At 30.1% G+C, this 16,166-nt stretch overlaps 1 protein-coding gene across 2 annotated transcripts in view; it reads left to right on the top strand.

Moving 5' to 3' along the window:
- The window catches only part of LOC107166292 (uncharacterized), a 39,626-nt gene that overhangs the window by 19,923 nt on the left and 3,537 nt on the right, over positions 1-16,166 (top strand). The window contains exons 4-8 of one of the 2 annotated variants that reach the window (XM_089218877.1): positions 3,440-4,090; positions 8,146-8,257; positions 10,561-10,721; positions 13,947-14,051; positions 15,936-16,133. In XM_089218877.1, the coding sequence (XP_089075003.1) occupies positions 3,440-4,090; positions 8,146-8,257; positions 10,561-10,721; positions 13,947-14,051; positions 15,936-16,133 (1,227 nt within the window). The remainder of the gene's footprint in view (positions 1-3,439; positions 4,091-8,145; positions 8,258-10,560; positions 10,722-13,946; positions 14,052-15,935; positions 16,134-16,166) is intronic. The other variant, XM_089218883.1, reaches the window with a different exon arrangement.

Here is a 16,166-nt window from a genome sequence, read left to right as displayed (position 1 = left end):
CGACTGTGACCTAAAGTGGAGGCTTCTTCTTCTTCAATATTTCAATTTGTGTACGACTAAACTATTTCAGTATATATTGAGAAATATACTATACTCATTTAAAAATATGTGCAATATTGTAATTTTTAAATGTTACTGAAGTCAAATTTAAAGGTATCGAAACGCAAACACTGAATACTGAAACACTTGACGTCACCTATGCACTTCCAAGACTACAGTCCAAGTTTTCTTCTAATAAACTCAATGATGGTGTACTAGTAAACTACATCCAACATTAAATATTATCACACAATAATACCTCCATTTATAAACAATTTCAATTAGTTTTGACGAAATTAAAATTATTAATAGTACTGTTTCTAACAGTGATTCGTTAGGTATTTCGAATTAAAATTGTATATTGTGCTTTGATCGACTTTTATTTATATATTTAAATCGACAAATGTATAAATTTACCAAAAATTAGGATTAATTGTTTAATTTAATACATGCAATCTAACTGTGATTGTATGATTTATATACAATTATACAATGGTGGGCATTAACTTGTTAAAAAAATAAAGTTAAGTTAAAAAGTTAATTTTTTTAAACTTTTTAACTTAACTAGTTAATTATTTTTGTTTTAAACTTAATTAACTTATTCAGTTAAATTTGTATGGTTTTAACTTAACTTTTTAAAGTTAATTATCATTATAGTGCAGTTAAGTTAATTTTAATTTTTTTTTATATATCACGTGGAACCAACAGAAAACTTATTCTAGTTATTCTTTTAATTTTGGTAATTTATTTTTCTGATGTTATAATAACATCAATTCATAATAATCAGATTATATTTTAATCTTCACTAGTAAATAGTATTAATATTAGAATACTGATAAGCGTCTTGCTAAATATTTGTATAAATTAAAATACTAGGGCAATTTATGACTTATGATTATTGTGACTTGAAAAAAAAAATTAACTTTTTTTAACTGAGTTAAGTTAATTTTATTTTCTATCTTAACTTTTAACTTATCTAGTTAATTTTTTTTTTAAATAACTTTTAACTTAACTGAAGGCAATTTTATTGAATTAACTTAACTTGCCAAAGTTAATTTTTTCCATTAACTTGCCCACCTTTGCAATTATACAAGCGTATTTTTTTAGTTTAGCATATATCTTTTTTCATTCCTAGATCCACATAGACTCCCTAATATCCATATCTGAACAAATGTTTTATTCTTGAAACATTCGGACAAATCTCAAATTTATCGAACTTTTTGTTTATTGCTTATCGATTCCTATTATAGCCATTATAAGTACTACAGTGTACGGTCGTCGGTAGGATTATACAAAATGTATGTGGAAAATTCTATAAGTACTACCTACGCGATGCGGTGGTTTTACACCTACAAATCAATTTAAATATTCAGTGGTGTTGGCTGTTTCATCCACGCTACTGGCTTGTGTCTATAAAGGCTTATGAATAATACGACTGAGTAATAGCATTATTCATTCATATATATGATCATATGATCAACCGTAACAGCTGGTCAAGTGGTAACAGATAAATGTCTAATATAAAATATAATATTGTTATACCTATATTATTGTCTGGCCATGTTATGCGCGTGTCAAACAAAGGTTGAAACGAATAATAGCCATTGTTGGTCCACTTGAACCTAGATTTAAACGATCATATTTGTACTTGATATTATTATTATTATTATTATATATTATAATAATATTATTATACACAATATAACACTTGAGCGCGACGACTGAGCGACTGACTATAATAGCAGTAGTATAAATGGTGGGTTTTTGACGTACATTTTTCGCACCTGGCCCTTATACTGTATGTCTGCGTATAGGTAATGCAAAAATTATATAAGCCTATTCAAATTAATACACTTTAGAGACGCTTCTATATTATAGATACGCTGCTTGATACTATTTTTATTATTACATGTTGCATGCGTGGTGCGCCATGTGATAATATTGAATTAATTATTTAATGGACAATATAATATAATAGCTTGTGTGAAATGTCACCTGTAGATATATAGTGTTTTAATTGTATAATATTATAATATATATTATGGTATATACTATATAGATTTGAAATCGGTTTTACTCGTTAACGAATGTCGAGTATTATTGTCAGTTCCACTTTCAGTCACCGTCATAAAACCACTTTCTGTATATCTATTGCTGTTGAATAATAATGATGAATAACTCGACTCTAAAATTATATAAAGATGCCATTTTTTGTGTGCATAATATACGTGTGAATATAAAAAGTTAGACATATTGTTGTTGCTTGAAATATTTTATTTTATTTTAGTATATCAGTTTAATATTTATCATAATTTAAAGATTTGGTTAAATCAATGTTTTTTACAAAAGTTTTTAAATAATTGGTCGCCGTTATCGTGATAGATCAGCTGCAGAATCGTTTTTTTTTTTTATCAATTGATCTAAAACATCATTACACTTATACTTATCCCTAGAAAATATGAGAACATATATGATGCATTTTATAGTTTGTAATGTTTGTTAGGTATTTGTATTGTATTTAATAAATTAAAAAAATTTAATTAGTTGTGTCGTTAGGTTAATATAAGGTACATACTACCTATACGTTTATAGTTTTTACTGTAGATTTTTGAATAAGTTTTGCTTAATGTAAATGTTTTTTTGATAAAAATTCGTATTTTTTTATTTTTTTGAATCACTTTAATATATCAACAATTATGTGATACTTATACAGAAACATACTTATTTTATTGAAAATATTTAGCATTTTTGGAATCATTTTTTTTTATTTTTGTACATTTTAAAATCATTAAAAAACGACTTTTTTAGTATTACAATTATCATTAAATGTAATGATGTAATATCATCTATAGTTCTATACGTTTTTCATTTTGTACAATAATCATAATGACTTGTTATTTGTTAATTTTTTACCAATTGTAATTTTGTGAAAATGTTTGCCTTATTAGTGACACTTTTATTCATGAAATTTTACTATAACAAGACCGGTTACCGTTTTTATTTTTATTTCGAGATGACGCAGAAAGGCGTATAAAGGCATTGATCTTGTTCATAAACCAGTTGGAGAAACACAGAGTAGTACCTATATTTGGTACGTCGCATAGGACATTGACTGTAGATCAAAATTGTAATTAAATATTTTGAAAAATCACTAAAATACAATTTTACTATCTAAATTCGACAAGGTCATTGTTATCAGAATCAGAGGTATAGGTATGTTTGACATAATTATAGATAATATGCGCATTGAGAAGTAGGAAAAAACAGACAGACCGACCGACCAACATTACTATAATGACGAAACGCCTTATTGTACATAGTGCATTAGTTGTTTTCTACATCCATGTCCTAAGGATCGCCTTAGTGTATATGTGTGTTTGGGGTGTCACCTGTTTTCTAGATAGTCGACAGGAAGATCCAACAAATCACACGATTCGTATTCCGCGTGATCGGCAGGCTGGTGCTCCGTGGCGGAGGGGCTGGTGCTGGTGCCGGTGCGGGCGGTGCCGGTGCCACGGCCGCTGCTGGTGGTGAATCTGGCGCCAATGGTGGCCGGCGGATATCGATCACGTTGCCCACGTTCCCGCCGTCCACAGACGACGAAGAAGAAGAAGATTCAGCGACGGTGTTGCCGACGGCCACCGCCGACTCGTCATCCTCATCGGCTTCGCCATCGTCGGACGCTGACCAGCTTTCATCGAGAATATCGGAACCGGCTTCATCCGAGGCGGCCGCCACCGATTCCGCGCCGGCCGCATCCGCAGATTCAGGCACGGCCGCCGACTCAGCCGTGGCCGCTGACTCGGCTTCTGACGTGTCGGTCACCACCGCCGACCCGGTCACCACCGCCGCAGCACCGGCCACCACCGCCGCAGCACCGGCCACCACCGCCGCAGCACCGGCCACCACCGCGGCCGACGCCAAAGCCGCCCCGGTAACCAACGCCGCACCCGCGGCCGTCGGATCTGTCACCACTACCACCGTCGCAGCCGCTGCCGCCGCCGCTGCAACTGCCACCGCCAACTCAATCAGCTCGCCAACCACTCAAATGGTAATTCCCGAGGACGGCCCATGTCGGTGCATGTTATAAACTGCAGTGTACAATATACAATATTATTATTATTTTAAGAACGTCGTTGTATAATAATATTTTTAGACGTGATAGTAACCATAATATTATAATAACAATATGTTATGCTAGTTAAAAACAACAACAACAGAGGCGTATTAAAAAGGCATGCGTATATCATAGTTTATTGATAATAAAATAATATGATAACTGATTAATGTTAAGTTCGTGCGCGTCCGAAATGCGAATGTTTAAAGGCACTGTTCTAAATGCGTGTGCCGAATGACTTAATGCGATAATATATTATTGCGATTAGAGTTTTCGTTTTTACGAGGCCGAGGACATTACACACGTCTTGTCTGGACAAGTATTGGAAACAAATTCCATTTCTAAAACCATCGATATGCACGCATAATCGCATACCTGTGCCGTATTTGGATAGAGCTGCAATATTTTTAACTGATTTTCACTTGTAATACTGAACGAACGAGGCAAGTTTAAAATTGTTGACCATAAGCTTTTATATAAAAAAAAAAAATATATTTTCGCTGATATTCTAAGTATTCAAACCACAAAATTCCAGAACTCATTAAAGCACAATTAAAATTATCAATTGAATAGTGTACAATATATTATAAATCAAATCATACATTTTAAAACATCTAAATAATTTATCTGAGATAACCATAATATGCGCACCTTAATATCAAACATTTCATTTTTTCCATTAATATATGTGATTGGCATTATTTTAATATAATATTTCAAAAACTTTGGTATATTTAAACATTATTAATTTCACACACGATTGTTTCAACAGAAATCATTTAATACCTATATGGAAATATTAGTAATCTGTTCTACCAAAAAACTTTTATCCTCATACTATTTGATGATTATTTGTTTTTGAAATCTATTAACCATTTACTATTAAAATATTATTGTATTTTTCCCCTTTTTCCCCTTTTTCGGTCTTACAAACAATGATCTTCAATTTAAATTTGAATTTCTTGTAGATTATAATCGTATTAAAAATAATTATTAATATAAACCAACAGTTTCAAATCATCAATACCATTACATTTTTAAAATAAAAATTGATTATAAAGTACTTTTTTTAGTAAATCAATATTCGGTATTGTTTTAACAAATCAAAAGGATAATATAAAATATAGTTAACAATAAATATAAATAGTAAGAATTTGGTAAAGATATAATTACTTTATAAAAATACGTATATATTATTATATATTTAATATATTTACAAATATATCGTCGATTGTTCGTATCAAAATAAAATAACACTGTATCACCATAACAATATATATATATAAGATAGTGCACTGTGTGGAGATTAATATCTATTATTGTTGTGTACCCTACCGGGCTGAAATAATAATAAATATAATATTATCAACTAACAATTTAACGGCAGTTATCATTATAGCACTAACAAATATTTTTTATGATATTTATTTTTCCGGAAAACACTATTTGGGATGATTAACGGGCGAAATCGACACGGACAATTTGTTCTCATATTACCTAACTATATCAATAATGACTATCGTGGTTTTCTGCAATGTATGTACCTATTGTATAATAGTGTCATCATGCGAAGTGGTGACGGGAAAACGATTAGGTATTTTAAAACGAAAAGAAATTGTATCGATTGCAATACATCTAGCCTACGATCATTATCGTGTACCAATGTATCTACCATTGAATATTTTTTCATCACCGAGTATACAAAACAACTATTTCAAATCATCTTTTTTCTATGAATTTGACGTATTGACCAAACTGTACCTATTATAATTATTGCATTAATCCACCTTCCCGTTCGCTTACAATGTTTGTATGATTATGTGCGGTAATTGGACATTGGTATTATATTATTATGTATACTCGCGATATGAACGCGACGTCATTATTGTTGTTGTTGTTATTGTTATTTTAATTTGCTTTTGAATAAGTACAATAATAATATAATGTGCAATATTGTTTTTGATGCCGTAGTAGTAGTTATTATAATATAGCTTGTGAACATTTGCTTTTTTGACAATATATGCGTTTACATGTCGTTAACTATTATCATTAAAATCAGTAATAGCGCTGTCGCACTGCACCGTTGTTAATCGACTAACAATATTATTATAAAATTATTATTAACAGTGGCGATCGCATCATCATTGCAATGCAACGTACATAAGCCTATAGTGTTTAATACCTGTTATAAGACATTGTGCATGCGGTATAAGTTATTTATTAAACGTATAAGAAAACTTTTGGGTTGGTATTATACCATTATAGTAAATCTTACATACTAATAAAGTAAAGATACTAGGTAATTAGTTTTATGAATTTATTAGAAAAAATATAAGCAATCGTTGTGTGTAAGCACCTACCTAAATATTTATAACGAGTACGAAAGATCAAGGTATATTATTTAGACGCATTAGATATCATAAAGCTTCATATTGAACATAATATTATAGTTGGTTAAGCAATTAATAAGCATGAAGGAATGATGAAAAATAAACATGAGCGATAAAAAACGACGAGAGAGTCTCAGAGAGACCTAAAAATTAATTCGGAAGAATTGCTTTGAAAAGTCAAAAGAATATTAAGAAGTCCATTACAAGGGAAGATATTCATAAACTGATAATAGCTGGTCGGTAATCGATATTTTCTTAAAGCTTTGCGTTGCTAGGTTTTATGTGTACCTACCTAACACGTTACGGTTCTGAATATCAATTTCTTAATTTTTTAGAAATGATTTATTTGAGAGTGTATTTATCACGTTTAAATTGTTTTATTATTATTATTTATTTGGTATTTATTATTGTAATATTATTTTATTGTATCTATCATATTCATATACAATTAAACGCAATACTGTTGTGTTAATGAATTATTTACGGCGTCATGAGTATAATAACTTTTAATAATATTATACCATCATAATTTTACGGATAATGCTTTTGTAGAGAGTTGATTGCTTTATTTTTGAGGAAAGATGATTACCGAATTGCACGTCATTTACGGTTTAATTACAAGTTTTAACACTAAATGGAATGGTGCGAATGTCATCAGCTGGTTAGGTTTTGCGTTTTTACTTTTGACGGTTTAGATGATATTATATTTGTCTTAACATTATTGTTCCTGTGGTATAAGCACTATAAGCATAGATAGTATGTGGTACGATATTCAATGCTAGAGAACGTTGCAATATATTTCTCTATCATATTCCACATGTTATCTCTAATCTATTTTTACTAATTTTAAATTACTGTGCAATCTGTAAATATATTTCTTTCATATTTTCAATTTTCGCTCCAAATACCTATCGTCCGAAAAACCATGCTAAAGGGCGGATGGAGCGATACAAGTGCCAAATAAATAAATTTTATATACAAAGTAATTTTTTAAAGATAAACTAATTTTTTTCTATTTTTATTTTTACTGTTTTTATATTTCAAACTTTTTTGAATGTCGTCATACATTAATTTCAACTTTCTAAGCAGAACATTTTTCTAGTAATTTTTAAAAATTAAAATTAAATTTTTGACGTTGACGTACATAGTTATGATTAGAAGTAACTTCAAATACTCAAACCCAACTAAATATGGTTGTCTAAAAAATAATATTTCTAAAAACCTTATAAATACGAGCTTTTTGAGAAAATGAGTATTTACTGTTTACCTACATAAGAGATTCATACTTTATTATTTATGTTTATATCTTTTCGAATTTCGATCGACTTTTATAGTTGTAGTAATCAATATAGAACATATACAAGATTGTCTTAGATTCCCTGGAATAACCATACCACAACAAATCTCTGCCCACGTTGAATATGGTCACCGACAATGGTTAGCTCGGCACTTCTCCTTTATAATAACTACGCATGATTTTTGGTTGATTGTGTGATATTAATATACAATAATATTTATAATTGCGCATGCGACAATCGATCGTAATGTGAAGAGATTTTCATTGAAATTTTCATCACTGATGTTAATATATTGTTATAGCCATTGGACTCAGACAACATAGTCGGCACCGGTATTGTGAAGAGAAAGGCAAGGGAAGTTTCGACAAACGAACCAAGCTCAACGAAAAAACGGTCACCGCTTACTGACACTGGTAAAATATGACGGAAATAAGTATAATATTACAACTAAAATATTATATTATAATGTCGATAATTTATTTTTTTTTATTTATTTATTTCAATAATTAATTAGGTGAATGGTAATTAGTATATTATTTTTTGACTATTTATTTTTATGTGTGAATATTAATATTGCAATAAAGTTAATTTATATATGAAATCCTTTTTTCTTTCATTTATTTTTTAATATTGCACGTGGAATAAGGGCTATATTCTCGTTAGTTTGGTAAAACTCTTTACCGTATATTTTAATACTATTCACTGTAATATAATAATTTAATGATTACTGAAGAGACCTATACGAATTATACAATTTATTGTTATTCTTCGGGATAGGTACCTTTATATTGTGTGTTATTATTATTATTATTATTACTATTATTATTTATATCAAACGTTTCGATTTAAAGCTTACAATAAATTTAAATCTTTGTCTAGATTGAACATACAACACAGTTATCTACTCGTGGGATTAAAATGTTTTATATTCGTATGGTTTTTATCGGTAACGACACGTCATGTCAAAGTTAAACCGTTAAAATCGCTTTAACGGCACTGTTGTTTAGATAGCCAAATTTAATTTTGTCTTATTAAAAACTCTCCAGCCCACATTCATTTTCATTTGCCAACGACTTTTATTGAGTTGGTGAACCTATTTGTTTACATCTTAGATTTTCATTTAGTAATTATATTAATACTATATCCTGTTTGAGAGTAATTGCGGGCATGATATTAAGCTCGACTTTCTTGCAAATTTAGTGACACAAGCTGCTGTAGCTTGTAAGTAATGGACGTTATTCAAAGCCTCAACGGTGTATCGAATATGTCATTTGCACGCTATATAATTGCAGGAAAATCGAATTTAATTAAAAACCTAACGTGCGATTGGTGCTGGTTACCGTTTGCAATACTTTAAAGAAAGACAAAACATCTATTGTATTCCTTCATAATGTTACGAAATATCATAATATATCAATATAGTATTAGTAAAACAAAATCTTACATTTGTGATTATCATTATATCGAAACTTTGTATATAAATTTAATTTAACACAACATATATTGTGTGATAGTTGTACTTATGTAATTCCAGATTATATATTAAATAGATTTGGGTGCATTGAATTGTTTATTTTACGTATTCATTATTTAATTTTCTAACTGAAAATACGCTTAAATATTAATAACATACGTTTTAATAATAGTAATACCTATGCATAAAGTTCCTGAAATAATAATATATCATTATTGTCAGGATAATGTACTATAACCCGCGGTGTATGGTACAATCGACCGTCGGTAACTCGAAGAGTCGGGATATGGCACATGAACGTCGTACACGACTGTTTTAAAGGGATTTATCAACGTCTTTATTAATCGAATAATATCGATATTATTTTTGTTCGATTTACCGATAGTCGGGTGTACGTAACCACGACAGGCGGATGCTACGTCGTATCGTTCAATCGAACTGATTATGATAATATTAAGATGTCCAAGGGCGCCTGTGGACGTAATTCATAACTACAGGAGATGGTTTGACCGATTTATTGGGTAGAAACGTGGATTGGCATCGTTGTCCATAATACGGTGGACTGGTAGATCATCCCTCTCGCATCAAATATACAACGGGCGCCCTTGTCAACATCGACATATTATAATAATTAATACATTGTTTTAATATTTTATTGTCGGTCTGTACATATATATGATCTGTGCGCATAATACATGTAAAGTTGTGCGGTGTTGTCACGCCTTTAACGCGTGTTGGTTTACAATACCAACACCGAAGACCATACGTACCATACTTAAAACATCAACCATGGTTGCACACGACACAAGCTCACGTTGTGAGTATTTTATGTATGGCACGCTTATTATTATTATTATTATTATTATTATCACCCAATGAACACTACATATTATTATATTAATAAATATTATGCATACATATAATATTATCCGTATCGCGTAATACCTTTACACCCACTCACAAACTTCATTGGAACCACAGAAAGTCCGTTACGCGCCCTCACCGATTACACTGTAAGTGCTTTTGTAAAAAGAGTAAAACAAAAATACTACCAAAGGTGGTGGTGTATTGAAACGGTCTGTGTCGATATATATTATATATATAATATTATGTAATATATGTGCTTAAAAAGGTGCGTGCTCTCGACTGTTGACGGGCACATGAGATATATCTGTATCCCTTCTGTGTCCGTGGAAAGAAAAATAATAATATTTAACTGGCTGGTATGATGTTGTGTTTTAGATAACGAAGTATCATCCGACAACACTTTGTCGTCGAACGCCGGCGATGACGCCCAAGCCGAAGTGGTTGCGGACGAAGACCCTAGGAATAAACGGTTCTTATTTAATCTGCGAGGAGGAGCCGGCGGTGGATCCGGCAACTTTTTCTTCGACCTGATCCGAGTGAGTCTAATTAAATATATATACGCGTAATTTTATTTTCATCATACAACGTGTGTGCGTTACCTTATTTTACACTTTTCCGATTTTGCTACGAAAACCTCAAAAACACGACCAACTTTTAAACATTATAATAGCATCTAATATACGAACAAAATAAAAATAAATGCTTATTACCTGTATAGTAATATGACTATTGACTAATATGACGCTGTGTATACATACCTACTAATTGCGTCCCGAATTCATATAAGAGCAAACAATTATTGAATTTGATGATCAGTGTTCGGACGCAACTTGACGTGTTTATTTTCAACACGATGAAATTGCGTCAGAATATTATATCATATTGATTTTTTTATTATTTCTTGTTTACTGTTAGGGAAATGGAGCATTAATGAGTAAATAAGTTTTGGGTGAGATGAGATTGATTTATAAACACGAAATGCAATAATTGTTTGAAAACATATTTTTTAATAATTTAACAATATAGCTCAGTGCTTGAATTTTAAAAATAAAAACAGAAGACTCTACAACTTGAAAAAAATTAGTATTCCTTGAAATAATGGAATAATTTAATTTACTTCTTGAGTCCCCACCTCCAAAGCCATTAATTATCTAATAAATAACTACAATTTACGAACACCTATGTCAGAAATGATCCCTTAAAAGCTTTTGTTATTATTCATTATAATAAATAATTTTAATTTATCAAATTAAGGTATATTAATTTATAAATTAATCATGTTTCGTAAAAAAAGTAGATGAGCTCCGCCTATCTTTTTTCAGTATTGGGATTCTTATCAATATGTTTTTTGGGACGCAATAGTAACACGCAGGCACGCAGCCTAATATAATATAATAATGTAAAACGCACTGTGCTAAGCTCTTAAAAACTCAAGACCACGATCTTCGCTATAACGTCTTTAATACCTATCACGTCATCATAATCCGCACGCATGTATATTATATATATTATAAGAATACGCACGAATGTATTCTTGTGTGGTCCTGAAATACCCCAACTGCAATGATACCTATAAATACGATAACTGTATTTTGCAAGCTTACAACTTGCCAATTGCCATAAGTACCTACTGGACGTCATACGAAACGACAAGCCGATTGGCCAGCAATGACACACTTTATAATACTGTACATTTACTATTAACTTACCACTTCTGTAAAGCACAGAGTTTCTAAATGAAAATTATCATTAAATCTCCGAGAAAGTTTTGATAACGTTTCGCTGCCAACATATTATCTAATGCGTCCACAGTGGTTTTACGAGGTTCAATTTTGTAGATTCCATAATTTGATTGTGCTGGTAACAATTAATAAAACTATAACAGAGTTTAATATTGCCAATAAATCGTGGTGATAAAAATTGCGGTGGGTCAACCATGCACTAATTAAATAAATGCTCGCTCAGTGTGCATTATTACCATGTATTATCAATTATCATACGTATGAAGAACATTCACCGGGCATCTAACAAGGCCAAATATGCCAACGAATTCTTAAGAAAACTGAACGCCCACTTTGTAATATAATAGGATATCGTGTTTCATTTGTTTAAAATACCTACCGATAGGACAACTTTTACTTGAAACCTGTCAATTGCATTACCTACAATATATTATACGCTATAAATGGTTTTATGGTCGAGCTATACAATGTACCATACGTATTATTGGCATTTCCAAGGCGTTAGCCACATTAAGTAAATCTCGAATAGCAGTAAAATGTAGAGTGAATTTGGATAAAAAATTTCAAGTTTTAATAATAATTAATGAATCAAGCTGTTTCAATTTTATTCTCCAAATGAGAAACTATGTTGGATTAAAAAACGCTTTTTATTGATCACTGGAATATAAAAAATTTGAAAAACTTTAACAAAAGTTAAAGTTATATATAGAATTATAGATACTAATTTTCTACTATGGTTTTGTTCACTGACTTGAAATTATAAAGCGCCTAAATATTATAGATATGATATGTTGAAGTTCAACCATTCAATCACAATTTACATCATTGCACAACTTTTCATTCACTTGTTTGTATACATACATATAGGTAATATGTTTATATACAATTATATTTATAAAAATACATTTTTTTCTTAGATAAACGAATAAACAGTAAAGGCGTTTAGATCAAAAAGTTCATTTTTTAAATTATTTTTATCATGCCAGTATTTAATACTGGTTATATAAATGTACTGTTAATAATTTTGTAATAGTAGTGGCTAGCAGGACCAGTAGGTATTTTAATAACACATTCAAAAAACAATTTTAATATGTATACAATTTATTTATTTTAATGACGTGAGTAGAGATTAAACGTTAAAAATCTGAACTAATGATAAATTGCTATGCATGTTAAACTGATAAATTCGATAAATGCTCATTATTTTAAAGATTTTTCAAAACAAATTAATTATTTAAAATTTTAAACATGTGTTAATTTTAACACAAAATATTGTAGTAACAGTGTTAAACTTATCATAAAATGACGAAAGTGCAGTAATTCAATATTTTTCATGAGTGAAAGGCGTAAAATGTAAAAACATTATTGAAAATGTAAAATCAATTAAATGATAAGACCTGAAAAATGCTGACCTATATATAAGTTATTGCATAAATAATGAATACATCAATCGAAGGTAATAAATACTAAAATACCATGTATCACAAAACGGTCATTCTTAATCATCCCACATTATAGCACCAGTAGGTATAGATATAGCCATATTTATGTAGTACAACCGCAAAGTATAATTTGGTTATCGTTCTGGTCATCATGGTCGGCCACCTGGGGAAGGTGTACATAATTATGTAATATAGTATTTTGTACCATAATGATTTAGTTTACTCTCGTCGCGAATGAAATGTTATCCTAACCCTTTGTCGACCTCGTTACCTATTAAATTAATTAGCGTTTTTTATATGCTCACATAATTGAACAAAAGTTGTTTGCATTGTTACTGATCTAAATAGAATTGCGTAAATCATGTCATACGTTTAATTAGAAAAAACAAATCAATGTGCTTGTTTTTTTTTCGAGTACCAATCCATAATTGAATAATTTGCTTCAAAAAGTGTTTTACATATTATGTTTAAAAAACGAATTTTTATACAACGCGGTCAACAAAGGGTTTTTCTTAAGACAAAAGAAAAGGTCTAAAAATATAGTTTGAGGCAAAAAAGATTTTTTGGTTTTCAATAGAGGGGAGCGGACAGAGCAGCTAGGGCTGCCGGTGGTTTCTACAGAGTGGTCGCAGGCACCGACCCAAACACATTAACACTCGCACAGCCTCTTCAATATCCATCGGTAAATAACTTAATTCCTAGTCAAACATTTTTTTTTTTAGATTTTTTTAACATGTAGCTCCCAAAGTTAAAAAAAAAAATCATCTTAAAAATTAAGGACGACACTGTATCATGAATACTATCACTCCTTCCCAATAATAATATACAATGTAATGTAGGTAATAAACTAATAAAACACGATTTATCACACTAAAAATTAATAAGGTACAACAAAATATATTGTTATGATACCATCATAATGCACTGCGGTCAATATAAGACATAAATAGTCGTTTGAACTTTATAAATTATAGTTTTGTTGAAAAATATAAACTCGTTGGGTGTATGATGGAAGTCAAGTGATCGCTTCTACTTTCACTAACCACTATTATGTAATAACCCAGTGCAATTCGTGACATAAATTGTCATCGTTCGTTAGTGTGTTAAAAAAAAAACGAGTCACACTTGCAAATATCAAAACTTATATTATATTTTATTTACATAATATATTATTACAATAAATCACCTACATCAGCTACATTTGATTTATGTCAAACAACAATTAAACAATATTTACTACTCTTAATTTAACAAAACTCAGTCTATTTTTATGAATGACAATATCAATCAATACACATAACTGGTTTTGTTATTTAACAGTGGATGTAATATATATATATATATTATATTATCATTATATAATATATATGACAATAATTCGACTAGAAAAAAAAAATAGTTTTTCAAATTCATTGTCCAGTAAAAATGGAGTGAATATTTTTCCATTGATATCTAACAAAATTAATACACTTACTATGACATTTAATTGCACTACAACCATTCAAACTAATAAATATTTAAATCTGTAAAATGTATCTTAAGCTGTTTATTTTATTTTTTAACTTGAACAATATACCACATACATATCATAAAAAACTATCTAGTGGGTACACGATTCTACACATTTATAGTTAAGTTGCGAAAAATTCAAATTATACAGTGTGTTATAGTAATAGAATTTAGAATCATAGGTACTGAATTAAAATGTTATCTGAAAATTATTTTCACCTAATATTTGAATCTAACAATGTACCAAGTACCTAGCCCTCGCACGAGCACTCTCAACTCTGATTTGCCTATACTATACACAATATTACACATAAATAATAACTTATTGTAAATTGATTTAAAAAATGAATAGTATATATATAAGTATAATCTTTCTTTTATTATTCTTAGTTTATTGAATAAAATATTTGTATAACAATAAATATTTATAAACAACATAATATGAAAAGGTTATTTATATATTTTTTTTTTTTTTTGTTATTAAAATTGAATGAGATAGTTCAATAAATTATTATTTGTTAAAATTTATCAATACCTTTAAGTGCGTTATAAATTCATACTTTCGCGGTTTGTTCATTAATAATAATAAATAACAATATTATCGTTATTTCTTTTTTAATGCTATTATTATATTACCACACAATTTATTCAAATGTATTACACAATAAATATTATACTAATATGAAATGTATTATTATAGTTCTGTAAGAGTTGAGGGTGGTCTATCAGCCAAATTCACGGTGACACATGTATCATAATAGATATTATTATGTTATAATATTGTATTGCCGATATTTTTAATTGATGAAAACACAAAACGACTGCTCTACCCTATCATATAGTGTACCTACACTAATCCAATTCACTGCCAAAATCATTAACACAGAAATAAATGAATTTCATAGAAAAACACCAAATACAAAACACAATAACCAAAACAATTAGTACGCACTATTAATAATTTGTTATTGTATAAAGCAATGTAGTAAATTATTATATAATCCCCGAGAAATGCCAACTATGATCCTTTTTTCTGTATGTTCTTGTCTCATGATAGTTGGTGGCTGGAAGCGGAGCCAATCAAGACAGAGAAGAGTCAACTGACTCTGTGCCGGCCGAAGGCGAAGCCCAAGAGGTGCACGCGGACGTGAATGCCAAAGAAGACGGATACAGCGTCGGCGTACCCGGACCTCTGACGAGAATATTCGTAATTGCCAACAGGGGAGTTGCCAATTTGGTCCAAGACCTGATACTGGTAAGTTCTAAAGTTTAGCGCTTATTGAAAAGC

This window comes from Diuraphis noxia, unplaced genomic scaffold, assembly GCF_037042655.1.
Source record: "Diuraphis noxia isolate RWA-SAM2 unplaced genomic scaffold, SU_Dnox_SAM2 contig0001, whole genome shotgun sequence".
Lineage (NCBI taxonomy): Eukaryota > Metazoa > Arthropoda > Insecta > Hemiptera > Aphididae > Diuraphis > Diuraphis noxia.
Note: the sequence above shows the minus strand (reverse complement) of the source record. Positions and strands in the feature narration are given on the sequence as shown.